Raw genomic sequence first — 26,777 nt, 5'->3', positions numbered from 1 at the left:
AAATGTTGGATGTTTTGTGAATTTGGTTCACCGAAGGATAATAACGGAAGCAATCTGCTACCAAGATGTAAAGGAAGGAAGCCAAACACAGACATTAGCACCCAAACCACATTCCAGGTTGGGAAGGCATAAATACACAGGCTGAGCTGGACCAGGAAGCTCAGCTCTCGGGTGACAGGAGACCCTGCAAAGTGGAGATGACAGCAGTGTCAACAGAGACTGGGGGAGCGTGTGCGCCAGGGTCCACATGCAAACCTAAGCACGTAAGCTTGAGGGACCAGAGGATCAAAGGCCTGGGGCTTCTCTCGCTGACCTATCACTGTTCTGTACAAATAAATACTGTTGGCAAATCCACCAGCACAAGCAGGTTTCGGTGACTCCTCCTCTTCTGCCCATTGACATCTCCCTAAGGACTGGGCCTCGCACTGGGAATCCATTCGTCTGCAGGGTCAGCTGGGAGTGGAGTGAAAATCCACAGCATACAGGACACTCCTGTTCCTCTGGGGACGAGACAGCACAGGACAGGGACTGTGGGGTGGAGGTTATTAACAGTCATGTCTGTGACCCTGTCTCGCAGCGTTCCTGTGTAACCTCTCTGCGTCCAATGTCTCCTGAGTCAAATGTTTGTGTCTCCCCAAATTCACATGTTGAAGCTCTAATTACTAATTTGAAGGTGGGACTTTGGGGAGGTAAATGGGCTTTGAAAAGTCATGAGGGTGGACCCCCATGGTGGGGTTAGTATCCTTATAAGAAGAGGAACCAGGGCTTCATGTCTGCACTGCGTGAAGACGTAGCGAATAGGCAGCCACCTGCAAGCCAGGAAGAGAGCTCTCCCCAAGACTCCTGGACTCCCAGCCTCCAGGACTGTGAGGAAGACACGTCTGCTGTTCAGGCTCCGTGTCCATGGTATTTTGTTACAGCAGCACAAGCTGCAGCAAGCAGACTAAACATCAGTTTTGCTTCGTTTTTGTGTTACGCTGGTAGACCTGGAGTTCACTTTGAGTCTTCGAGTTTGTAAGCTGCTTGGACCAGTGGCTGCAGCTGCTACCATAGCAACTGTGTCTGAGCCTCTGACCACGCAGTGGCTACCTACTGACTGTTTAGGTTGAACCTTGGCCTCCTCCAGACGCCAGATGCCTGGGAGCACTGCTTCCTCACCCCAACTCTCCCTCCTTGCAAGCAATCTCATGTGGCAGGTGTTGAGGAAGTAGAGTAAGAAAGGAAGGAATAGTCTGGAAAACTCAGAGTTGACCCATCTGTTCATTTGAAAATGAACAGATTTTGAATCTAGCTTGGTTTTAAAAGTCTAGAGCTTGGCGATCTGAAGCAGGAGACATTCTACAGGGTCAGTCTAACTGGCCTTATGCATTTCCCTTACTTACGTTTGCACAGCACTAGCTCCGCACGGCTGCTGAAGAAATTTAAAAATTTGTGTGAAATGCATGCAAAATCATTCTCACGATCGAAATTAAATGTCTTGTTGCAATCTGGAAAGGAAAGTAACTCAGAGAGAGCAGAGTCGCCCCAGTGAGAACTGACTGTCCAGCTCCTCCCACACGTGGTGACCTGGATGGGGGTGGTGGACAATGTGACAACAGGCCTACTGAGACACTCCAGGGATGGAACTAAAAAGGAACATTAAATATTTGAATTCTGGTCAATTTTTAATCCCCAGCTGAGAAGGTACAGGAGAGTAAACACCGTCTCTAGAACCACGTGCACATTCCTGGGGTCCCCAAGAATGCCACACGGTTATTCCTGCTGCTGATGATTCTCAAGGGAAAACCTCTCCCGACAGGTGGCTCCAGTCACACCTGCCTCTGGAGAGGGGCCAATTTCTGTTGCAAGCCTCACCATCACACAATGACATTTTTATGGAGATGTCTGTCACTGTTTGTCTTGTGCTGTGACTTCTACCAAGACGAGAGCCAAACAGGAATCTTAGCATTCCACAAGCCCACAGCTGAGGGCAGGTGTGTACCACTCAGAAAAAGAGAAAAGTAAAGAAAAAGAAGTGCCACAAGTTCACTTTGTTTAACAGAATATTACTCACTTAAATTCTGGCCTGAAGGAATTGGGTCATGTTCGCTCTTGAAGACAGGCTCAGTGGAGGGTACAGAGCACACGGTCCCACAGCCTGAGTGCATCTTCCTGAGGTCTCTGCTGCAGGCAACAGCCTGATGTGGCCACGCCCCCACCAAGTGCCACAGAGGCTGGGGGCCACCTGTGCCCTGAGCTATGCTCAGTGCTGGTGTTGGCTCACACAATCCCAACGCACACGTTTCGGAAGGGATCCAACAGTCCTGTCGCCAGGCATTCCTGATGCTACCTAGCATTTGCCAAGGTCAATGACCGCTGCAACAAGAAGTGATCGTCTCATGCCTAGGGTGTGTTTGCTACTATTGTCTCCAGAAGAGAGTGCAAGAAATGTGCTGGCAAAACTGTTTGGGAAAGACTGGAAAATTAAAAGGATAGAAAGCTACAAAAATATGTAAATAAATATATAAATTACTTTACATGCTGTTAAAAGAAACCACACCTGTCCTCCAGGGATGTCTAAGGATAAGGTCTTTCATTAGACAAGTGTTGAAGGCCAGTGGAGCAGGAGGAGGTGTTGAACAGAGACTGCACAGATAGGCAGAAGAGGTCCTACAACCCTGATACCAAAGCCAAGCAAAGTAGCACAAAAATAAATTACCCATCACTCCCACTGATGCAAGTTGATGCAAACATTCTAAATGAAACAATGGCGATTTGAAAGAGTAGTGAACCCTAACCAGGTAGGGCTGTTCCAGGAATGCAAAGATGGTTCAATCCCAGTGATTATCTGAAATAATTCATCCTAGCTTGTTAACAAGGAAGAAATAATAAGATTGTTTTAATACATCTGACGAAACTCAATCCATGTTAGAGTTTATGTTATAAACTCTAACAGTAGAAGAACACAGTCTTATGATTAGAAATACAGCTGCTCCCACACTAGACCAGAAGCCAGCATTGTACTTAATAGTGAAACACTCAAATGCTGCTTAGAATGCTGACAAAGCAAGGGATGGGAGAAGGATGCTTTTCATCCCACTGTTAGCTGAGCCTGTTGGCGTGTGCTCACCAAAGAAAATGGAGAAAAGGAAAAGGTGACATTTCAAAAATGGAAAATCGAAATCAATAGTGTTACGAAAGTTATGAACGAACACGTGGAACACTCAAGAGTATCATCTGAAAATCTAATGGCAACAATAAGGACTTTCAGCAGGAAACCAGGCCCAAAACCTAAAATGGATTAATCAGTCTTTATCATAAAGTATAATGGTAAAAGATCCCTATAATAATAATAGCCAAAAGAGTAATCCCAAGGAACAATTTTAAACAGAAATATGCAGAACACATAAAAGAAAATTCTTAAACCTTATTAGGGGATGTAAGAGTCCAATAATTGGAAATATATGCCTTAGTCACACAGAATAAAACTCGAAAATCTAAAGATGTCATTGTTGTAAGAATGGATCTATAAATTTGATGTAATTGACTAGATTTAAAATGTCAAGATAACTTTCCGTAATTTGACAATCTGATCTTCAATTTGAATTAAAGTAAGTGCATGAGAACACACAGGAAAGTCCTGGGTGGAAATAGAAGTGTGGGAGGGACAAGGCTTGGCAGACCCTGTACAGTGCAGTGTGAAGACTTCCCACTGTAGCACTGACCAGTCCCCTCTGTGTCCAGGCCCAGGTGCACGGTGGTGACAAGGCTCATCATTGTCACCATCTTCAGCCCAAGCCTTGGGAACAGACATGGGTGTCAGTCCCAGTAGGGACCCTGATGAACCCTGGGATTCTCTTGTCCTCAGACCCTGGCACTATCCCTTGGCCCCTCACAAATGTACCCAGATCAGGGTGTAGTTCTAAACAGGCAGCTTGCAGCACACGGACCTCACTCCCACGGGACCCTCCTTGCAAAACCTACTTGGATGGAAAGTTCACTTCACTACTGATTTCCCAGATCAAGAGATTCGAAGGGGAAAGCAGTGACAGTATTTTCATGGGGATGGTGATGACTTCTTACTCCTTAGCCTCCCGATGAATGTTTTATTACTGAGCTTTATTTTTAGAGCAGTTTTAGTTTTACAGGAACATTGAGCAGAAAGCACAAAGGGTTGTGCCCTGCCACCCCCGCCCCCGATTTCCTCCATTATTAACATCTTGCACTGTTGTGGTACATGGGTGATCTTTTCAACATTAAAACTAGACACGAGAGGAGGCACAGATCTCTTCTGACACGCAGCCGCCTGAGACTGCTTATTTTTTTAATAACAAGGAATTTGCAACCTTTGTAAGTTGAAAACACACTAAACAGAGTCTCTTCATGAGTCTTCAGCTCCTCAAATCCTTAACTAATACTAAAACGCTCATGTATTTAGTGTCTCATCTAAAAGTCTGATAGTTAATGTTATTGTTTTTATATCAGGCAATAAAAGGAAGAGTCTCATGAGGAAACGAAAGCATTTATTACAGGCTACAGCTGATCACCAGGGAAGTCATGCCATTTGCTGTGTCTTCCTTCTCGGCAACTTCTCTTCCCTCCGTGCGTGTTTTGCTGTTAAGAGAGGAGGAAGGGAAAGTTAGACTGAAATGGTGACACCAGGGGCCCAGGACTCCCGGCTCCGCTCAAGAGCAGATCCCGAAGACTGGAGCAACTGTGCAAAGCAGCCAGCTCCTTGACCATCCGCCAAAAAGAAGCAAGGGACCCCTGCGGGAAGAAGAGGTAATGAACTCAGGGGGACAGAGACTTCCTTCCAGAATTGAAGTTCGTCTCCAAAAGTGGAGGACCAGAGAGACACCTGGAGTGAGGTGCTGGCCCACATCTAAGGAGGTGTTCGTGGCATGGGGCTGGGAAGGAAGGCACTGGTCCAAGCAGCAAAGACGGAGCTGTCTGCTGCTGTGGGCATCTGTGGCCCGGGGCTGGAGAGGGGAATGTTCCTCATCCACGGTTCCATTCAGTAAACGCCCACGTGTGAAGCGCTTATTGGGAATTACAAAGATCAAAAAGGCGTAGCCCCAGGCTAAGAAAAATCACAAGCTAGTGGAGGAGATGGCCTGTTCGGAGCAATTCCAAACAGGCCTGCGTGCAGTCATCCCAAGGAAGGGCAAAGCAAGACAATGGCACTTAGGGCGGGCTGGGGCAGGGGCAGGAGACTCCTCCAAGCAAATCAGGGGCAGAGAGAAGCAGGGCTGCAGCCAGGGACACAGACAGGGACCACACTGCTGCGGGAGGTGCTCATGCACAGGAGCCGAGACTTCATCCTTCAGGTGAGCAGGCCCCTGAGCTGGTGAGGACTCGTGTCAGGTCCACGCATGAGAGAGCCTGTGGGGGACCAGGTGAGGCTGTGGGGAAATACCACACACAGCGGCTGGAGAAGCCCAGGCTGGAGCTGGGCAGACCCGGCAGCGAGGACAGCGCCCTGAGCAGCTCAGAGGAAGGATGAGCAGAGCCGGGCGACCCCCCGACAAGGAAGGGGAGGTCAGAGACCGATCTGTTTCAGGCCAGCAACTGGGAGGATGAGCTGGATACGTTCCCAAGGGAAAAGCCCGGTTCCGAGCTCAATATGGAATATTCCAGTGTGGTGTCTGGTGAGCAGTGGTTCATTCAAGCCTGGGGTTCAAGTAGAGTGACCGGGTCACCAGAGCAGGGGGCGTCAGAGCCCTGGGGGTGCCTGGGACAGGAGAAGGCAGCAGCAGAGGCAGAGTCAAGGTCCAAATCCTGGTGATTGTCACCAGGGAAGGAAGGCGAGGGACCCAGGAAGAACAGGAAGAAGGCTTGGCCAGAAAGGAGAGTCAGCAGAGGGAGAAAAATCCCTGGGGCCAGAGAATGTCAGGAACCCAGGGGTCGCCAGTGTCCCACGGGGCCGGGAGGGTCAGCAGGGGAAGGGCGGATGTGGGCAGGGGAGGTAACCAGGAGGAGGTCACCATACAGGAAGGGTTGCTGTGCAGCAGAGGAGTGGACGAGGCCCTGGGGCGGCAAAGGGGAACAGCTTGTCTTAAAAGATGGGATGAGATGGGAACAAGAGAGACAGGAAAGACCAGGGCAAAGCTCCCTGCAGGGCACCGTCCTGAGGAGCCCTCACTGTGCGGGCTCTGTGCTCCAAAAGCAGCTACTCACTAGCACTCACTGCGTCTCCCAGAGCTGCTCAGGCTGCTTTCTCCTTCATTCCTGGACACACAGCGTGGCAAACACCCCAGTGGTCCCGCCCACTGTTGGCGGCTGGGGTCACCCGAGGCAACAGGGGGCTTCCTTCCAGCTCTCGTGCTGTGAACAGAGCCCTGTTCCGGGTCTGTTTAGTGCTATTCGATGCATGTCTGCTATTTTGTTGATGATGTTGCTGTCTAAATGGCCTCGAGCAGAGTTCTGCCTAGTGCTGCTGTGCAGGGAGGCTGCCTTACGGAGAAAACGCACGTGTGATGAGCGTCTTTCAGGCGTGGGTTCTAATACTGCAGGCCATGAGTTCAATGTTAATGAGTCAATGAAATACGCTACATGAGGGCTCTAAGCAGAAGCATGTGTACCACAAGGTCGTGAACTGATCCGTTGAGGAGCAGGTGACCAGAGGCTCTACCCTAACTCCGTATTTCCACAGGAGCAATAACTCTTTACTCGCTAATTCAACATCCACGACATCAGTAGACCATAACTCCAGTCATCATGAGGATCATCTGTACTTGGTGACGCAGTTGGTGGGAGTGTGCAGTGAGTGACTGTCAGAGCAGAGCAGAGCGTGAGGGCGTGGCCAATGGCCAGGGCCTGCCTCTGCAGCCTCGGTTGGATGTTTCCCATCTTCTTGGGGCACCCGGCTCCCTTCAGTGGGTGGGCTCTCAGGGGAGACCATGAGAGGAGGTTTTCACTAATGAGTCTGAGCCCTGAATATTGAAATCACTCATCAAGCCACCTGGTGGCCCAGCCTTTAGGGACCAGGCCCCCTACGTGGCTGAGGGTGGGCAGGTAAGTTGCCAGCTCTCCCCGTCACGGCCTTTGCCTTCCAGTTGGCAAAGACACATCCGGTTCCACCCAACACAAACAGATGTACTGTGGCAAACAGCCCTTGATGTTCTGCCCTCGTATGCCACTCTAAACGTGCAGGTAAGACTATTACAGGAAGGAAGGAGGAGGGCTTGGAGACCAGCCTCAGAAGCCAAATCTCCACCCCAGCACCTGAGCAGGGCCCCTACGCCCTCCACTCCCTCATCCTTAAAGCAGAGGTGGCAAAATAAAGCCTCCTCTGCAGTGCTTCCTGGCGGTGTATGGCAGCGGTGAAGGCCCTGGCACAGACCCCGGGCACAGGTGGGCATTAGGTGAGCACTCACTGAGCGAATGGATGACCTCGGGCTGATTCTGTGCCCCATGCGCTCCTTGACCACAGGCCTTGGGCACAGCTGCCACTTTCTGGCTCTTGGGAATCATGCTCGTCCACACCACAGCCTGGAGGAAGGCCAGGCCTGGTTCTGAGGGTCTCTGGCCACTACATAATTGATTAGTCAGAACCGTTCCAGCTACAGACCCCAAGAAAGTGCAGCACCCTCAAATAGATCCCTTCGACATGACAGGTGGGGACTGGTTCTCCATATTTCTCACCATCAGGTTCAAAGTTAAAAAGTTCAGAACGATCTTATCAAATATTGCATTTCACCACCTACTTATGTATTAAATCATTTCCTAGCAACCTTAAAGAACCTTAGGATGGTGTTTATTAAATCATAGAAACACTGCGCTCCTATTTCACTCCAGGGCCTGGGTCAGACTCTGAGAACCCCATGATGAGTGAGCCTGTCTCGGCCCCAGAGCGCCCCCCAGAGGAAGAGCTCCACTCACCGTCTGAAAACAGCAACCTTGCTCCCGTCTGGCACTTATTCCTGCCTTCCTCTCAACCTGACCGACTGGGACACGCTGTTCTTAGCATCGTGAAATTGACGCAAAGACTGTTGTTAATAATTTTATGTGGACATATAGTATTTTACTTTCTATTAAACTAAAATAATTAATAAACATAACAAACCTCAAGGGTTTCATGGTCTAGTGAAAACAAAAGTAAACAAAGCATGGCAAAAATCCTTTGAAGAAACCGAGTCCTGACAGGTCCCGGGCTGGGTGACTGCCAGGTGGGGAGCAGACTCAAAACCAGGCCTGGGTTCCACCTGCCTCTGGATCAGCCTCTCACTGGATCCCCTGCGCTGCCCTTACCAGCCTCATTTTTGGATTCTGAAACCCAGAGCAGTGTAGACATCAGCCCTGCTGAAAGTCATGACCTTCTGTGCAGGGACATAACTGGGACTCCAGGCAAGGTCAAGCATCAGGTCAGGGCTGCGACATTTGGTCTTCAATCTGTGTTGCCTCTAAAGACATGTTTCCGGGGATCAGTTTCTTTGCCAAAATCAGGTGATGCATTTACGATGCTATACATGAATGTACACGTACACCCAATGTAATCATATTATTAATTATTAGCTATACAATTGTATTATTAAAGCACTCTACAGGCATTCCATTTGAGAATTCTACCCTCCCTGCTGCCTGGATGCCCTATGAGGCAAAAAAAAAAAAAGCAATGCACACCTATAAAAAAAGAAATATGATGAATATTTTTCTTCGTAATGAAGAGCTTCTTGATCTCAGAATGAAGCTGGTTTTTATTTTTAGCACATGCCATAGATGAAAAAGAAAATCTACCATTTGCATCCTTATCTAAGACGGCCTTGCTGGTGAGGTTCCCTTCTATTTTTGTAAAATGTCAGTTGACTTCTTTTAAGTCTAGTGGTTAAAAATTAATTATACTACGCCTGACTCATATATATATGTGTATATATATATATATATATATATATATATATATATATACTTTTTTTTTTGCAAAAATCTCTCAAGAACCCAAAATGAAGCATTTCATCATCCACTCAAAAAATATTTGCTGAGCACTGATGTACCGAGTGTCCCAGACTGCATGCAGGGCTCGGGGGGAGGAGGGCAGGGAAGTTCCTGAGCCCTGCGCTCAGGGAGTCTGGCAGAGCCCGAAGCACAGAGGAAACAAGCAGCTGCAGAGTCCTGAGAGGCAAGGCTACGGAAACCCCCAGGGGGATGTCACCCTTTGGCTTTGGTGCTTTGTGGCGTCGTGAAGTGACCACTGAGCCATGGCCTGAATGAAGGGGCAGCTGGTTGGGGTGATCTGGCAGCTGCAGCAGGAGGAGCTGCAGGGATTCAGTACTGCTGAGGCTTAGGGGCCACTGAGGGCCACACCAGGGCATCCAGACCTCATGCTTGAAAGTCTGCAGTGTTACAGAAACTGCAAGTGTGTGTTGAGAATGTGTGTGTGTGTGTGTGTGTGTGTGTGTGCGCGCGCCCACGCGCACTGGGAGCCCGACCACACACTGAATCAACATCTGTAATTGCATCTTGAAATTCCTTTCACATGTGCCCTCATGAAGCTCCCTTAATACCTGGAGGTCTTCAAACACACCTAGCTCTGTTGGCTCTGCTCCCTGGGCACTGGGAACTTACGTCCTGGCAAGACACTGGGGCGATAAAGCACAGCTTGGGCTCCAGCCCCCCAGCCCCGGGGTGATGTGCGGCTGTTCTGCTGCTGGGCTCCACATCTGGCTTCTGAACACCTCTGCTTTTCTCCGCAAGTGAAGCTAGCCTCCAAATCCCCAAGCGGAGGACGACTCGAATCTCCTCTGTGTTTCAAGACAACCTGAGGGCAGCATGCCAGGTGGGCAGCGTGCGATCAGGGCCCCAGTCGAGACTGCAATCAGGGGCTCAGGGGTGGTGTGCAGAAAGGAGTAGCAGAGAAAAGGTGGGGGGAAATAATCAAGCCCCTGTGGATGCTGGGATGAAGATCAGTGAGGCCCCAAGGACTCTTAGCTGGAGCAAATTAGGTGGCTAGCGATGCCGTCAATCAAAAAAGGGAACTGGGCAGAAGGTTGAATTTCAGGAGGCCACAGGAGACCCCCGCACCTGCACCTCGCAGGCAGTTGACATAGGGCCTGGAGGTCCTTCAGAGCTTGGTAAGAGACACAAGTTGGAAGACACATCGGTGACAGTTAATGTCTAAAGAATAGGGACAGCACTGGGCTGAGGAGCTCCTTCAAAGGGTCACCGCTATTTAAGTTACAGATGGAGGAAGGGAAACCAGATCGGATGTCACACATTTGAAGGATTAAACTCTGGGTTGCAAAGAAGCAGAGAAGTGAGGAGGCAGAGGCAGCGACCACAGAGCACATGGTGCCGAGGAGCGAGGACCGAGGAGCGTGGTGCAGGAAGGAGGGGGAGGCGAGGGTGGGGGTGAGACGGTCAGAGGAAGGGGCTGTCCTCTGCTCCTTGGATGTCGCTCTTGAGGTGGAGAAGTCTGGAAGGTCGAGGGAGGGCGCAGGGAACTCAAGAGACCATGGCTCGGCAGTAACTGGAGGAGGCCAACCCAGGAGGAAGGGCGGGTGGCCTGGGCAGCAAGCTGCAGGGACCAGGGGGCAGCAGCCTCGGGCAGTCACGCCAAGTCCCTTCTGTTTCCACAGACCCCACGCAGCTTCCCTCACCTCAGGGCTGTTACTCAAAGCCAGGACTGACTCTTGCTCTGGGCCGGTAGCTCGGGTTCCTTCTATATCCAGGAGGAAAACTCCTCAGATCTAGAGGTGGAAAGGAAAGCGCGGGCCGTCAGTCACGTGATGATCTGAGACAACACAGACTAGGGACGGTACACCAACGGGAGGATCGTGCGTCCGAGCCTCCCGCCAAGAGAACCCACGGGCCCCTTCACTTGCCTTCCTCTCCAAGTCCCCTGGCTCCCTGCAGCCTCGGGTTAGAGCAGAGCCCAGCGCTTCTCCCCCACTGCCTCGCACACGGGACCTGTCTCAGCCACTCCTGGAGCACCGAGGGCAGGGACTGCCACCTTTCTCTTTCAGTCCCCTGCAGGAGCTACCCTGAGCCTGCCAGACACGTTTGCTGAATCAAATTGAAGTGTCAAGTTCACAGCCGCCTCTGAGTTGGCTCAGAGTCTGCCTCAGTGATGCCACCAAGGCCCAAGCCTGTTTAGGATTTGGCTTAGAGAGCCCTTCTGAGACACATGAAAGGTCAGTCCCGTTAACCTAGGTCCATATGACATTTCTCATCTCATATGGCGTCTGTGCAGGGGGAGCCTCCACGGGTACCTCCTGGTGTCACACTCTTCAGCAGTACCCGCCCCCAGGCCAGGCTTGGTCTTCATGAGGAGCAGAGATCTGTCACTTGCAAGATGAGGTTATGTAAGACTGCACCTCTCAGTGCCCCTTCCCTTGCTCATACTCATGTTCTCTCTCTCTCTCTCTCTCTCTCTCTCTCTCTCTCTCTCTCTCCATCGTCACTGGGGCAATGCCGCCATCTTTGCAGGATATTCGCACAGCCCCACTGAAATGCCCACATGGTGAGAAACCGTAGCTCTCAGGCCCAAAGCCCATGGAGAACTGAGACCTTCCTACAAGCCCGTGCAAGCGCTGGCAGGTGGATCCCCCATCCCCAGTCAAGCTTCGACTGAGATCACAGCCCCCATTGACAGCACGTCTGCAACTTCCTTGTACCACCTGCCCCCTGAGCCAGAACCACCCAGCTAGGTTGCCCCTGGGTTCTTGAGCCCCAGAAACTGGGAGATCAAGATTGTTGTTTTACGTTGCTAACTTCTGGGAAATTTTGATACACAGTAATAGATAAAGCTACCCAAGTTGGTTATTAATCTGATTTATAAGATTTATTTCCAAACAGCTTTTAGCAATTTTCAGAATCAAATACCAAGGGCCAGTATTTGCTACCACAGCAAAAGAATAGGCCAGAGATTCTGAAGATAATTCCCAAATGTTAAAAGAACATTTCCAGCAGTGGTCACACCTAAAGGAACTGTATATTTTCCCAAAGCGGAAAAGAAGCATTTTTCAGAAATAAGCTTCAGGCTTAAGCCCTAGCACTTCAAATAAATCATCATAAGCCTAATCTTCAGACACTGAGCTCATCACAATATGAGTATCTGTGTTATGCACTTTAATGGGAGACTCTGAACATGGGATAAATTTCATTGGTCTTCTAGAAAATGAATCGAACAGAGTCAGACCGACCTGCTCAAAGCCTGGTCTGCCATGAACAGCCTGGACCGAAGTCCTACCCTGGCAGTGTGGCCTGAGCAAGTTAGCCCAGCCTCAGTCTGTTCACCTACAAAAGGGTGTGGACACAGAGCCACCTCCCCTGGGGTGGGGAAAGGTGTGAGCCCTCTCTGGGGTAAGCCTCCGCGTACGCCAGGTGGCACCCTGAGTTCTCTCGCGTCCTCACCTGAACAAGCAGGGGCTCAGCCGGTTTGCAGAGCGATTGCCAAGATTCAGTGGGAAGCTGGTGTGACGGGGAGGGGACGGCACTCAGCTTCACCGCTCCTGAGGGGGTGGGTCATGTCTGGCAAAAAGATCATCAGTGTGGGCTGCTCAGAGGCTGCTCTGGGAGGGGCAGGAAGAAAGGCCAGTGCTGACCTCCTCAGCTGGACTTGACATTTCAATTCCTGGTAACTCTTAAGTGAGTTAGTGCCACAATGTTACCCTTCCAATCATTTGCAAAGCAACTTTCTACATCCCTACTCTTCATTTTCAGTTAAAATATTTTGTATGACAGGGTCTGACTCCTATGAAATGACATTAGTACAGTCTGTGTTGATCAGAAAAGGATCTGATGGTGTCTGACAGAAGAAAATAAGCCACTTACCAAGTGACCCATCATAAAATTGCTCATTTCTGGGTTCCTCAGGAATGAGACCTGTAATACAGTAACAGTCATAAGACAAGACTCCTCTGACCACTTCCAGAATGTTCTAGTATTGTGTGAATGATGCCACAAAACTGCAAAGAAGCTTCAGGAGATCACCAAAGAGTTCTGTCACCATCAGCACCAAGAGGATAAAGCATCAGAGACATAAAGACAGCTCCTAAATCACAGAACACTAGCCTGATCCCATTTCAAATAAGAGACCATAAGAGAAGGAAGAAGAGAAGAACCTTCTCCCCAACTCAAAGACGGTCAGCTCAAGTCACACGGTGGGGACTACAGAGGTCAGCCCCTGCCGGATGCGGTGAGTCCTGATTCCCACACTGCACATCAGTGCACACCCAGGCCCTACAACTCAGATTGTGCACCAGGAGGGACAGTGTGTTCAAATGACAGCATCCTTGACCTGTTTGCAGGGGTTTGAGGTCACTGGACTATGTATGGGAAAGCTAGGTAAAAATAAGAGGGACACCTGAGGGGTGATCATATTACTATTATTATTTAGTAATAAGAAAGGAGCAAAAGTGAAATGAAATGCTGATTTTCTGTACCAGCGTGCTTGTTTGAAGGCTCTGCATAGGTGTCTCTACTTTTAAATGACTCACAAAAAAGGAAGGCAATATGCAGTTGCTTCCAGGGAAAAAAGAGCAGTTCTCAGCTTACCAAATAGATAATTGTTTCTCCTTCTATAGGACCTCATCATGTCCCCAAAAATCATCTGAGGAAATGAAATCATCATCAGTAGACATCAGCACATGAAAAAGAAAAAACAAGAAAATATATGGTTAAAAAAATCCCAAATATTCTCCAGAGGACCCTGAGATACAACGCTTTGTAATGCAGTGAGGATGCATATTGTATGAAATGGTTCCATGTGATGTTCAACCATGTTCAACAAAGCACACAGGGAAGAGCTACTGAGTGAAGTTTAAATTGACTCTCAAACTCAGTGACTTGGAACATACTTCCAAATGTTGCAGATTAGAAATGAAATTTTGTTTCTTTCAACTTGCAAATAAACTAAATTTGGAGCAAATTTTGGTGTTTTCTTTCTGTGAAGGTCCCAGGGTTTCCTCAGTAGAACAAGGTGTTAACATCTACAAGCAGATGAAACCACTGACGTCCACACAGTCGTCAAAAGTCACCTTCCTGCCTGCCTGCTGCCTGCTCCTTCCTGAACTGCCACAGGGAGTGGCCCGGCCCCCACAAGGTGGTTGACCCTGGGGAGAGGGCACATGCTGAGATAATCTGACGGAGGAAGAATGGTCTTTTCAACAAATGATGCTGGTACAACTGGAAAGGACATGTAAGAACCAATGTCATTAGACCCCTTCCTCACACTACCTACAAAAATCAAATCAAAATGGATCAGACTTAAATATGAGACTCACACAAACAATAAAAGAAAAAAATTAGATTTAACAAACGGTGTCATCAGGAAAGTGAAAAGACACACGAAGTAGGATAAGATATTTGTGAATAACTCAACAGTAAGAGGGTAAAGAGCCCAATTAAAACATGGGAAGAAGTTACAATGGTCATTTCTCTGAAGAAGATATACAAATGACTGATCATTAATCGCTAGGAAAATGAAAATTAAAGCACAGTGAGATACTACTTCACACCCACCAGAATGGCTAAAATAAGAGACAGACCATAACAAGTGTTGGCAAGAATGTGTGGAAAGCAGAACCCTCACACACTACTGGTAGGGATGTAAAATGGTGTAGTTGCTACTGAAAACAGTTTGGCAGTTCCTCAAAAGTTAAATAAAGAGCTACTATGTGATCCAGCAGTTAACTCCCAATAACACTAAAATTACATACCATCACAAAAATGTGGCATGACTGTTCAGAACATTATTCACAATAGTCAAAAAGCAGAAACAACCCCCATGTTGATCAATGCATAAACAGATAAATCAAATGTGGCATATCCATGCAATGGAAAATTATTCAAAAATAAAAAGAAATAAAGTACCTTCCATTCCTTTGTAAAGGTTACATATGAGCATGTTCATACATTCTACAACATGTATGAGCCCCCAAAAGGGGTTAGTTAAACCAGCCAGTCATGAAGGGTCATGTATGATTCCACCTACATGAAATGGTCAGAGTGGAAAGATTCAGACACAAAAAACTGATCAGTGACCTATTAGACTGGGGAATAATGAGGAATAGAGAATGACTCATTCCAGAACTCTCTTTCCGGAGAAAAGGAAGTGTTCCGAATTTAGACAGTGCTGGCAGTGTGACAGGCGGGAGAATCTCCCAAAACCACCAAACGGTGCACGTTGAAGCTGTGAGTGGCGTTGAATGGGAATCACATCTCAGCAAAGGTGTCATCTGAGGGTGATCAAAGCAGCACCTTAGGGCTGGCGATGTGGCTCAGTGGTGAGCACCTGCCCTGCTTGTGCAAGGCCCTGGGTTCAATTCCCACCTCCCTCGGAAGATCATGTTGTACACAGGAAATCAATTCAATCAATAAACCAACAGTAAAGTTATATGTACAGAAGAGCTATACGTCACATGACCTAAGACAGGCCAGCGTGAGCGAGGCCAAGAGATTCCTCCAACTGGAGATGACCAACGCTTCCTCGTCCTCCAAGCTCAGAGTGGGGAATCTGGAGGCTCTGTGTCCTTGACTCCTGACCAGGGAGAAAGCCCTTCTGCAGGAGGAGTGAGAGGGAGTGTGGAGGGAGGGAGGAGGAGGAGGAGGAGGAGAGGAGGAGGAATGGGGAGGAGGAGGGAAGGAGGGCCGGGACAGAACAGGAGAACTTGGGCATGGGGGTGAGGACTCCTGGGTGAGTCAGCTGAGGCCAGCCGCCCCCCTTTCTGGAATGAGATCCAGGGCATTATACCTCCCTGGCTTAGCCCATTTCTGTCTTCTTGAACTCCTTTTTGAATTGCTATCCTTTGAAATGGAAAGTAGCAAATAAATTAATCCTTCCCTGAGCTGAGAATTGCGGCTGTCACTCTTCCTTGGTTCCTCTCTTCTGGATGGTTTTGGGTCTCTTGGTTGAACCCTGGCCAAACGTACCCCCTTCCCAATTAGAAGCGTGTCACAGTCAAGCTGTCTTCCAGGAGCCTGGAGAAGGTGAAGGAGCGTCCACCTGCCAGGGTCGGCAGCAGGCAGAGGGCTCCACACCGTGCCGTCTGGAGGCCTGTGTGCTACGACTCCTCTGAGAAACACGAATTCAAATGCCTCTCGTGTTAAGGTGAGGAGCAGAATGTCTACAAATTTAGAAACTTCTTTTCTCAATTCCTTTATAGTCATCATTCTTTTTAGAAACAGGTAAGGGAAAGTTCAGACTTCGTTTTTCAGGATCGCTTCACTTATTATATTCTTACCAGATATTTTCCCCTTGATTTCAGTCTTTATCAGTCATAATTTGGGGTTTGGGGACTATTTCTCTTGGCTTTCTTTTTTCTTGCTGTTACATTCCTTTCTCTGGAAGTCCTTCTATATTCTACATATGTTTTTCAAATGATCTTTATGTTCAATACTCTGGGGTTTTCTTATTTAGTTTTATTTCCTCTATTTTCTACTTTTAACCATGATTTATCTGTTCCATGACTAACTTCATCCTAGTCTGTGGTCTTTCTTGGTTGAAATATCACTGTTTTCACTGGAAGTGTTTAACAGCTGTCTAACTTTTCCTTCTTTCACGTAAGAAATCTTTCTTTAATACATGCCTAGATCAAAACATTACATTGCATCCCCATGAATATGTACAATTATTATTTGCCCATTAAAACTTAAAATAAGAATTTAAAAAGAGATCCATATCAGAGTTCCCAGGAGTTATTTTAAATCTGTTCTCTTCTTTTTCTTTTATACTATTTCCTTAATGTGTGAAAATCTCTTATTTTTAATTTGCTCATAATTCTTCATGATCCCCTAATATGGAGAGCAAGAAACCTAAGAGCTTATTTTCAAATTCCTCTTGTTCCAGAGGCTGACATAGTTTAACATCAGAGTTTAACACCTGGAATTGGGAGAGAAGAGAATGATCTCACCACGCAGCTAGAAGGTCGAAACAGAGCGATGGGTTGCACAATCAGAATGGACTTGCCCAACCAAGATGGAAGAGGCTCCTTCAGTGAGCCTCTGCTCACTGTTGAAGGTCTCTGCTTGTGTTGAAGGTCATGGAATGAACTGGAATCGGTTCTCCCTGACTGACTGCTGAACCCACCCCAGCCAGCGTTCCTTCTCGCCTCTCTGCCACTCCAGCTCTCCATAGTGCTTCCGCCCAGCGCCAAGCCATTCTTGATCTGATTCACACACACCCGGCCCTGCTCCCTAAAGCCCTTCCGTATGTCCCGTGAGCCTTAGGAGGAGGCCAGGAACGGCAGATGTGACCACAGGCTCCACCTCCCCTGGCCGGACCCTGAGGTCCCCCTGCACCGGCTGCTGTTCATCTCCGTCCCCCCCTGTGCCCACCCCCCTACATTTTGTTTATTCCAGTCCTAATGGATTTCTGTCCATTTCAGCCCATCAGCTTCTTGGGCATTTCTGGGCATCCCCAAATGATTTCCTTGTGCTGGAAAGCCCCTCCTGCCTTCCCTCCTCACCCGTCCCTTTGTTCTGGCATCTGTCCACAGACCGGATCTTAGTTTGGACGTGGTTCCTGGGCAGCCCCGTCTGCCTGCCATTTGGGCCTTCATTCCTCTCACCCAGATGCTTGCCCGTGGTCAGGGTGATTCCCACGCGCTGGACACTTTCCCCACATCACTGTACAAACCCCACAAGGACTAGCACCTGCCTGTCTCATTCCCCACCTCCTCCCCCACATAAGCCACATAACCAATACTAGGAAAACTCCTGTCACGCTCGGTGCTCCTAGGTTCTGGGTGACAGGGCCACAGGTGTGACGCTGTGAAGGCTGACAGGCATGTAAGAGGGTGGATCAGGAGCCCCCTGGCACTCGTCCCAGCACCAAGAAAACATCCTTAAAGCATGTATCACGCCAGGCTCAGAAATGACTTGGGAATTGAGCCTCGAGCATTGCCAGTGCGCAGGAGATCAGCCGGTAAGGTCACGCGCAACCGGATTTTATTTCCCCTTTGCACCAAGAACAGCATCCGAAGCAATAAGAAGTTCATTGCTTCCTAATTCTAAAATGGACTTCCAGACCAAAGAGTCACCCTGTGGCAAGGTGAATAATATGAGGACATAAACCTTAATGTGTAGTTCCTGAACTTGAAAGGTTATACTCTTCTAATATAATTTTCACTACAGAATTAAATTTTCAAAAGTTGAATAAAAATAGAAAGTGCTGAGAAATATATTAGACAGATACAGTTGTATAATGGTGGAAAAATTTTTGAGTACTTGTCAAGAATACCATCCCATTTTGAATGAACAAATAATGTAAGAGCAATGTCTTTATCCCTGGTTTGGAGTCAAGAGGTCTCGTTTTCATACTGAATTCGGACCATTTCTTCCCCAGTTGCATTAACTCAGCAAATATTTACTATGCATCTACCGGATATCAAACATTCCCTGCCCACAGGAGTTGTACAGTCTAGTAAGAAAACCAGTCAATAAACAGACAGAAAACACATAATATAATTTCAAGACAGAAATGTATGCTATTAATGTACAGTATTATTTCAAGTCACTTCTAATGTGATAAGGGAAAAAAGGATTCTGCCACTCACTGACCATCTGTCCTGTGCCAGACTCTGGAGCTGAGGTTCCATGTCCATCAGCTCCCTGGAGCCTCTTAGCAACCCACAGGGAGGGCTTTATTACTGGCATTTAGCAGGTGAAGAAGCTGCAGATGGCGAGGAAGTGGAGACCAGGTGCTCCGACCAGGACTGCAGGTCTAGTGAATGGTTTGGACACTGGACCAGCAAACATGCCCCTCTTCCGTCCACCCAGCCACACACCCAGATCTAAAACTGAAGAGCTGCTAATCGTTGCTTTAAAACCAGGTCCCAAACCTCAGGGTGGGAGAAGTGGGGGGAGGAAGGGAAAAGGGAGAGGGAGGGAGAGGGAGAGAGAATGGAAAAGGACCTGGAAGACGCAGAGATGTGGACAATGGTCCTGCCGCCCGGGCGGGTTCCCCCTTCCCAGGCCTGCTGAGGCTGCAGCCGCCCTGTCCAGCCACTCTGCCCACCACAGGCCCACCCAGCCCCCAAGAGGCTGGTCTGAAAGGAGACCAGCGGCACACCTACCTCCTCACTGCTGTCAGACTCGGACGTGGAGGCCCAGTGGCAGTGAACCCAGGCCTCCTGCACCTGCCGGGCTGACAGCTGCACCGTGCCTCTGCAGGCAGCCACGGGCTGGAAAAGACCAGAGAGGAGTCACAGCTCCGGCAAGGGCTGACCTCTGTGCCACTCGCTGGCCACACTCTCGCCTTCCCCAAATGAGCAGGCAGGGGAAATGCATTTCATTCTCCAGATGAAAACTTCTGAAGGCCTAAGAAGAAACAAATGAAATCTGGAACTCTCTCTCGGGAGTCTGATGAGTGACGAGAGTCTGGGAAGCTCATGATGCGTCCTGTTCTGGAGCGCTGAGCAGGCACCTTGAATCCTTCTCATTTGAACAACCACACCCGTACACGCTCACACACACTCACACACACACGAGTGGTAAAGACAGATTTTGTTAGAAAGAGATGCTTGGGATACGTTGCTTTGGGTCCTTTCTAAAACAGTCACAGTGAAAAGTTTCATGAAATGAACCATAAAACAGTGAGCCCCCTTCTAAGGACCAAGGCCCAGAGAAGTTGTGCGTCCGAACGCAAACCCCATGAGAAACAGACCCAGATTCAAGGGGTTCCTGCTGCAGGAAGGAATGAGCGACGTGCCCTGCGCTGATCACTGGGGAAACAGAAACCGGCATGCTGTGTCCCTGGACCCACAGAGGCTGACCCCACAGGGAGACGTAGTGTGCCAGGGTCGGCGTGACGTGGTGTGACATGGCGTGACTCGAGCCAGGAGCGTGCTCTGCAGTCTGCATGTGTTTATAGCAGAATTTGAAAAAGGCCGGGAGTCGTACTTCAGTGCTGGGCTCTTTGTGTTCACTTTACATGATCAACTGAGGCACCAGAGGCCAAAGGACTTTCCAAAATCACTCAGGACCACAAACTCCCCAGCTTGAGAGCCCGCGTCCTCAACCATGAGCACACTGCTTGCTCCAGGCAGTGCTGGGGCAACACAGCGGGATGGCCAGGGACCATCCAGGCCTGGCCACATTCATTCTGTGACTGCAGATTAGCCCCTGGGTCATGGAAGGAACGAGGCTCTTCTTTACACTAGTTTCTGGGGGTCACACTTACCATGTAGTAGCCCCTCTGGAAGGCACAGGTAGAGGGATCTGCTCCAGAATCTCTCGTGCATGTAGTTTCTCGAATGCCAAACTCTAAATCCATGATCACATTGTCCTCATCCAGAACATTGACCTTCCCAAAAACAAGACATCAGTTTACAACAGATGTGTTTATAAAGACCCCAGTGCTAGACAGGATGCCCTCTGCCCAGTGAGAAAACACGTACAGAATCACCCACCACGAAAGTTAAGAGTTATTTTAGTGGTCAGCTCGGCACCCCCTCATTCCGAAGACCAGAGAGGAAGGGTGATTTACCAAAGTCATATGGTATTCTGGACAAACATGAGCCAATACAATTCTATTGTCATGAAAAAAAAAAAATGAGGTCAGAATGTAAGTGTCCTCCCCAAGGCAATGTGGCTTCCGGAAATTTACACTGACAGGCGAGACCCAATATTCACGGACTCCACTGCTGTGATTCGTCCAGTGACTGCACTTTATTTATAACTCCCAAACTGACACTTGCTGTGCTTCCGCCGTCATGCCTGGACTCGTGCAGCTTGCATGTTCCCGGACTGAGATGCTCTGCCTTTTTCCTCCGTGCTAATACCGCTAGCTAATGTGCTTTGTGTGGTCTATTCAGCTCCGCGTTTTTCATTTTGTTGTTGCATTTTTGGTGCTTTTTGTGGATCATTTTGGCCCCTGAAACCTAGTACTGAAGAGCTGTCCAGGACTCCTAAGGGTACCAGCAAAGGAGCTGAGCGCCCGGGAGCCCTCGATAGACCACAGTGCTTCTGTGACATGCCCCGTGGGGAAAACGCTCGTGTTTGAGGGGATCCCGGTGCTCTTGGCAGAGGGCTCAGTATTCATGCATCTGGGGTGCATGTCGAACCAGCCATCCTTGAACAGGAACTCACAAAACCAAGGGTACAAATTAGTGGGTCATGAAACGCCCCGAGTCCTGCAGGAGCCCAACCCCGTGCTCCCTGAGGAGCAACGGTCCAGCCTTTGCAGATTCAGTGCTTATGGCGATTTGTTGCGCTACCATAAACACCACAAAGGGTGAGAATCAACCCTATGGATTTTTAGGTCATTTTTCCTGAAAGAATGCTCTGTTTCTTAATAATTACTGAAATAAGTAATTAAGCAACAAGTGCGTCTCTGCTGTGTACAGCGTGATCCAGCTCTGGCTCCTGTGTGAGCGGTTCTGCTTATGAACCATCACACATGATTTTCTACTTCTTTCGATCAACGACAGGATTGTGGGGGGCTCTTCCAAGGTTCCTGACAAATCCAAGAAGTTCAGAGGACGCAGAAGCACCGTGGTCTGTGAAGCCTCCCAGGCGCGGCACCAGAGGGGTTCAGATTCCAGAGTGGGCGCCACGCAGTGAACCCCGGGGGGAGACTCGGCAGATCACTCCAGAGAGGTGCCGAGCTCTGAGACAGCAGCACAGCAATGGAGGTGGGGCAGGAAGGGCTATGTGGGGAAAGAACGAGAAAAATCAGAATAAGGAAAAGGTAAGCTGAGACTTGAGTTCCCGCCCACCAGGGGAGGAAAAGGCAGAGCCAGTTCCCTGGGGCGGGGCAAGCCCAGCCCTGTGGCTGGAGCGACATGAGGGTGGGAGGAACCACTCACAGGACGCTGGAGAGACACGCTGACCCTCGGCTTGGGTCCTGCCGCCCTCGGGAAGGGTTTTAGATAGAAAAGCGCCGACCGGGGGGCTCACTGTCCATGTCAGCCTCTTTGCCAACAGTCGCTTGGCCACCTCTTGGGAGTCTCTCCTGAGCCTGCCTCTTAACTCTTTCCATGACCAGGCTGAGAGATTTCTGCTCTGCTTCCCTTTCAACGATGAATGCCAACTCTAAGTCACTTCTGTCTTCTCTTCTTACTGCAAGTGACCAAAAGAAGCCACATGGCTTCTTGGATGATCTGCGGCTGAGATGCTTCTTCTTAGATGACCCCACTTGTCTCTCTTAAGTTCTGCATCCCGCTAAGTCCTAGGAAAGGGTTATGAGCCAGCCCAGTGGTTTGAAACAATATATCAAGCTTGACTTCCCTCTGATTTCCAGTCCCTTCGATACTGTCATCTGTCGGAGGCTTTGTGAGAAGGACCTTTACTGCCCACATGTCCACCAACATTCTGGTTATTAGACCCTTTAGGAGAACCTGAGATCCGGCCTCTCCAGGTGGTTCTTGTCATCTGAGCACACCCACCCACAAATTCCTCCAAATCCTCCATTCATGGATGTCTCGGCCTTTTCTGGCTGCTTCTTCAAATCCTCCACCCACTACCCAGCTCCAAAGCAGCTTCCACCTTTCAGGTCTTTCATACAGCACATCCCAGAACCAATTTTCTAAGTCCATTTCATATCATGACCACAGAAGCTCCAAAATTGGGTAGTTTGTGAAGAAGAGAGGTTTACTTCTCACGGTTCTGGAGGCTGCGAGGTCTGGGATTGAGGGCTTCCCTTGGGGAGGACCTCCTCACTGCACCACAACGAGGCAGGAGGCATCGCCAGAAAGAAGCACCCCCGAGACAGGCGGAGGGGCAGACCCACCCTTTCACCAGGAACCCGCTCCTGCAACAGCTCACCAGTCCCACGGCGATGGGCTGGTCCAGTCAGGAGGGCAGAGCCCTCTCGCTCTGGTCACCTCGGGAAGGATGCTCCCAACGACTGCACTGGGGGCTTTTGAACACTGGAACTTTGGGGACACATTCCAACCCTAGCAATAGCTTTGAACCTTCCTGGTTCTGTTTCTCTGGAGAAGTGACACAGTAATCATTAGGTTTTTCAAATGAATCCATTATTAATGGACAAAGAGTAGTGAACAGAAATGACTGGCTAAGAATAATTTAGAAAAAAAAAAACAAATAAATACAAAAAATACAAATACAAATACAAAAAAAATACAAATCCAAATATGAGTCCACATAGACTTCTTTTCTTTATAAATTACCCAGCCTCAGGTATTCTGCTATACTCTAACAGGAAATTGACTGCTCTTCTTCAAATGTGTCCTCCGAAAGTTCATGTGCTGGGAACCTGGTGTCCAGTATGGGGATATGGGGGGAAGTGGGGCCTTTGGGGAGGTGACTGGAAGCTGAGAGGCCTACCCTCCTGGGTGGAGTCATCGCTTCAGGAATTAATGTGTCATTTTTGGAGTGACTTTGTTTTAAAAGTGAGATCTTCGTGTTTGCTCTGTCTGACCGTGTGATCCCTCCACTGTGGTAAGGCAGCAAGAAGGCCCTTACCAAATGCTGACCAGATTTTCAGACTTCTCAGCCTCCAGAATTTTGAGCTAAACAAACCCTTTTTCTTTATAAACTATTAAGTCTCAGATATTTTGTTATAATAACAGAACATGAACTAAGACGCAGACTAAGCGCCCGTCTCCCTGGGTTCCACACCAGTATCGCCCCAGTCTCCACGCCTTCCCTTGTACCTTCTCCCTACACCTGCCAGAGACAGCACCACAGTGACTGATTCACTCTCACCCAACTTATGATTTGAAACCCTGGTCCCATTGCAATGGTATTTGGAGGGGGAGTCTTAAGGAAATGAGAAGGCTTTGCGGGTAGAGCCCTCACGAATGAACTAGCGTTCTTACAAGAGGCCAGGGACGCAGCTTAGTTCTCCTTCTGCCAGGTGAAGACCCCGTGAGAACTTGGCCTCCTGCAACCTGGGAAATGGCCTCACCAGAACCCGGCTCTCTGGTGCTCTGATCTAGGACTTCCAACCTCCAGAACTGTGAGAAAGAAATTTCTTTTGTTCATAATTAGCCCAGCCCATGGTACTTTGTTGTAGAACCCCACGCTGACTGAGACAGAGCTCTCCCGATGCAAATGTCTTTCCATTTAAAACCTCCGTGGCCACCTGTGGCCCTAACTCTTCAAAATCAAGACCTCAGTTCCCAACTCGTGCTCAACTCTTTGACCTTGCTCCCTTCCCATCTTTCACCACCGGCTCGCAGGGATCCAGACTCTCCAAGCCCTTTTGTCCTCTGGGGCTGGGCCTTCCCAGTGGCTCTGCCCAGCACTCTCCAAACCTCCCTCTACAGGTCTTCCCACGGCCTCACTTCTTATCACTCAGGGAGTCTTAACTCAGGTGTGACAGACTCAGTGGAGATGCTCCCCTTCTGACTGGAGCCCCAGCCTGGCCACATCCATCTCTCTGGCTGCTGGGTGGAGTGGGGTGTAAGGGAGAAGTCAGGACTGGGGAGACACTGGTGCATGACCCAGGTTGGCAGTTGTCTTAGTCTGTGTCTTAGTCTGTTTTCTGTTGCTATAAAAAAACACCTACTCCGTTCATGAGGCCTCTACCTGCTGATCTTCTCCACAGCACCTGCTCCTCCCTCCCAAAGGAACTGCCTCTCCCCCCTCCTCAGTAGAATCTGTCCTCTTCACTCTCTGTCCCCAGTACAGGGCCCGGGTCCACCTTTCCTTTCTCCATTTGTGTCCACTTAGGAAGCAGCCTGGGTGAATCTGAGGTCAAAGTTGGAGTAAGGAAGACAGCACTGCTCAAGTCATGCCTCACCCAACTAGGATGGAGAACTGGTCTGTTGGGGTCATCTGTAGTGTGTTTGTGAAAGACATGATGGACACACACCACGTAAAGCAAAATGAGAAGTGCTTCCAAGAGGAAAGAAGTCTCGCCAGGAGAGATCAAAGAAGGAGGGTCTTCCTTAAAATGGAAGAGAAAAAAATGAGTTTTCAAAGATAGGACTTGTTATATGTAGCTTGACCCATGAACATGAATAATCTTTAAACACTGAGAACAGGCAAAAACAGGTCAACTTCCAGGTAGGAGAGCAGGATACTTGAACAGACAGGTGTCTCTTACTTAAGTACCTGCAGGGACCACACACATCATCCCGCAATGCATCTTTTGGTGCGTGTATCTGGGCTCAATTCTGTGGCCACACCAAGATGGCGCACATGCTAGCCTGAGCCTCATACTAGCTCATCCCCATAGGCTGGATTTCCATGATATTCCTCATCAGTCTTCCTAGGATATGTCCTTATTCATTTAGTTAACTACTAACTCTGTCCTGTAGAAAGCAATAGCTAAATTACAAGTAAATGTAAACTGTTGATCTTCAAGCTTGGAAGGGGACGTGGATTCTACAACACTACAAGGGGATTCCAATCAATGCCCATGGGAAGTGGCATTTGGAAGCCAACACAGCTGGCAGGAGTCTCCAGCCTGACCCAGCTCTCTTCCGGCAGGCGGGCTTGGTCTCGGCGGTTGGCCACACCTACCTGGCAGGGCCTGCTCACCACAGCCTCCAGGTCTACACAGCCCTGCTCTGACCATGGGAGCCAGGGGCAGGATGAGCACCCAACTAAGATTAGCCCTTCCCTCACGACCTGCCATCCAGTTAGAACGCCAACTAAGACAACTCAACTAATCAACTCAGAATTTGGAAAAGAGATGAGGCAGCTTCTGAAGGTCCCGCTGGCTGTGTTGTATTTGAAGATGGGGCCAGGAATCCACAGACCACGTGCGCTCTGAGTAACGGGGAACAAGCCACGTGTGAGCTGAGGAGGGACCCAGCATTGAGAGCAGGGGACTGAGAGGCAGAGGGAGAGCCAGGGCCGCCAGGCCGGCTGAGGTCTGGAGGCTGGGCCGCGTCTCCCTGCCGCCGCTGCCGCTGTGCCGCCTGGCTGCTCAGATGTGGCTCTGGCAGGAAACCTTAAAGAACCCCACAGTCTCTCCTTTCCCTGGATTAGCTTGAGGGCCTTTCTGTCCCTACCTCCTGAGAGCCCATTAAGATGCCGACCAGGCAGTGAAGTTGCCTAGGGACGGGAAGGAGGGCGGCCAGGAGGCCTGTCCTTCGCTTTCCTCTGCAGGACCGTTTACATTGTCCCTTGCCTTTCTAGACTTGGCCATTGGAAACCCATGGAAAGTCCTCTTCCACTCCAGTTCTCCAGGCTATTAGGAAACAGGAACTCACAAACTCACAAGGAAGGTGGCGTCTTCAACTCAAACGCCGGGATGCATTTCCCACGAGCACTCAGAGCAGAAGCGCCGGACTGAAAGGAGGCTCGTTTCCACTGAGTGAGCCTTGCTGGGCCGGCCGGAGCCTGAGCAGCACTCCGCAGGCCGCGGACAGAGAACAGGGCCGGGCTGGAGGGAAGGATGCACAGAGCCACTCCGGAGCCTTGCAACAAAACTGTAATGAGGTCCCTTCTCTGTCCCAAGGGATCAGTGTGACGGGGTTGACTTTTAAAACCAGAAAAATAAGACCAAAGAGGTCATCCACAAACTGGCCAAGGACAGGACCGGAAGCTCAAGGGCACGGGAGCGTGGAGACGGGGCACTTACTCTCTTTAAGGAGCTCCGGAAGGCCCGGAACAGGTACGGACTCAGGGACTGAGAGTTCACTTTGGCCATCGCAGCGCTGAGGGCTTCCCGCAGGGAGGCGGGATCGTAGTCGTACACGGGGAAACCTGGACACACAAGCACACCGGCCACCGTGAGACCAGAGGGCTGTGCGGCCCCAAGAGCAGGCCCCTGCGAGCTCCTTACCCGAGCAAGGCCAGTAGTCCATCCCGAGGGCCAGCACCAGCACCTTCAGGGCCGTCCCCATTCTGGGAAGAATACTTTGGTCAGAGTCCGGGGGAGTCTCTCTGTGGCTCAGCTCTTCCTAAGAGCGCGAGTCTTTATCAACTGTGACCCAGCTGCTCCC

At 49.5% G+C, this 26,777-nt stretch overlaps 1 protein-coding gene and 1 long non-coding RNA gene across 2 annotated transcripts in view; one reads left to right on the top strand and one right to left on the bottom strand.

Moving 5' to 3' along the window:
- Positions 1 to 7,986, top strand: part of LOC124981049 (uncharacterized) — a 10,875-nt gene extending 2,889 nt beyond the window's left edge. The window contains exons 2-3 of the long non-coding RNA XR_007107908.1: positions 4,465 to 4,761; positions 7,777 to 7,986. This is a non-coding gene — a long non-coding RNA (uncharacterized LOC124981049). The remainder of the gene's footprint in view (positions 1 to 4,464; positions 4,762 to 7,776) is intronic.
- Positions 4,483 to 26,777, bottom strand: Spp2 (secreted phosphoprotein 2). Its single transcript, XM_047547227.1, has 8 exons — positions 26,618 to 26,777; positions 26,414 to 26,538; positions 20,096 to 20,218; positions 18,990 to 19,097; positions 13,471 to 13,525; positions 12,748 to 12,798; positions 10,572 to 10,661; positions 4,483 to 4,593 (listed from the first exon to the last, which is right to left on the bottom strand). The coding sequence occupies exons 1-7, from the start codon at positions 26,676 to 26,678 to the stop codon at positions 10,582 to 10,584; spliced, it is 603 nt and encodes a 200-aa protein (XP_047403183.1). The 5' UTR covers positions 26,679 to 26,777; the 3' UTR covers positions 4,483 to 4,593; positions 10,572 to 10,581.

This window comes from Sciurus carolinensis, chromosome 3 (assembly GCF_902686445.1).
Source record: "Sciurus carolinensis chromosome 3, mSciCar1.2, whole genome shotgun sequence".
NCBI classification, from domain to species: Eukaryota; Metazoa; Chordata; class Mammalia; order Rodentia; family Sciuridae; genus Sciurus; species Sciurus carolinensis.
Note: the sequence above shows the minus strand (reverse complement) of the source record. Positions and strands in the feature narration are given on the sequence as shown.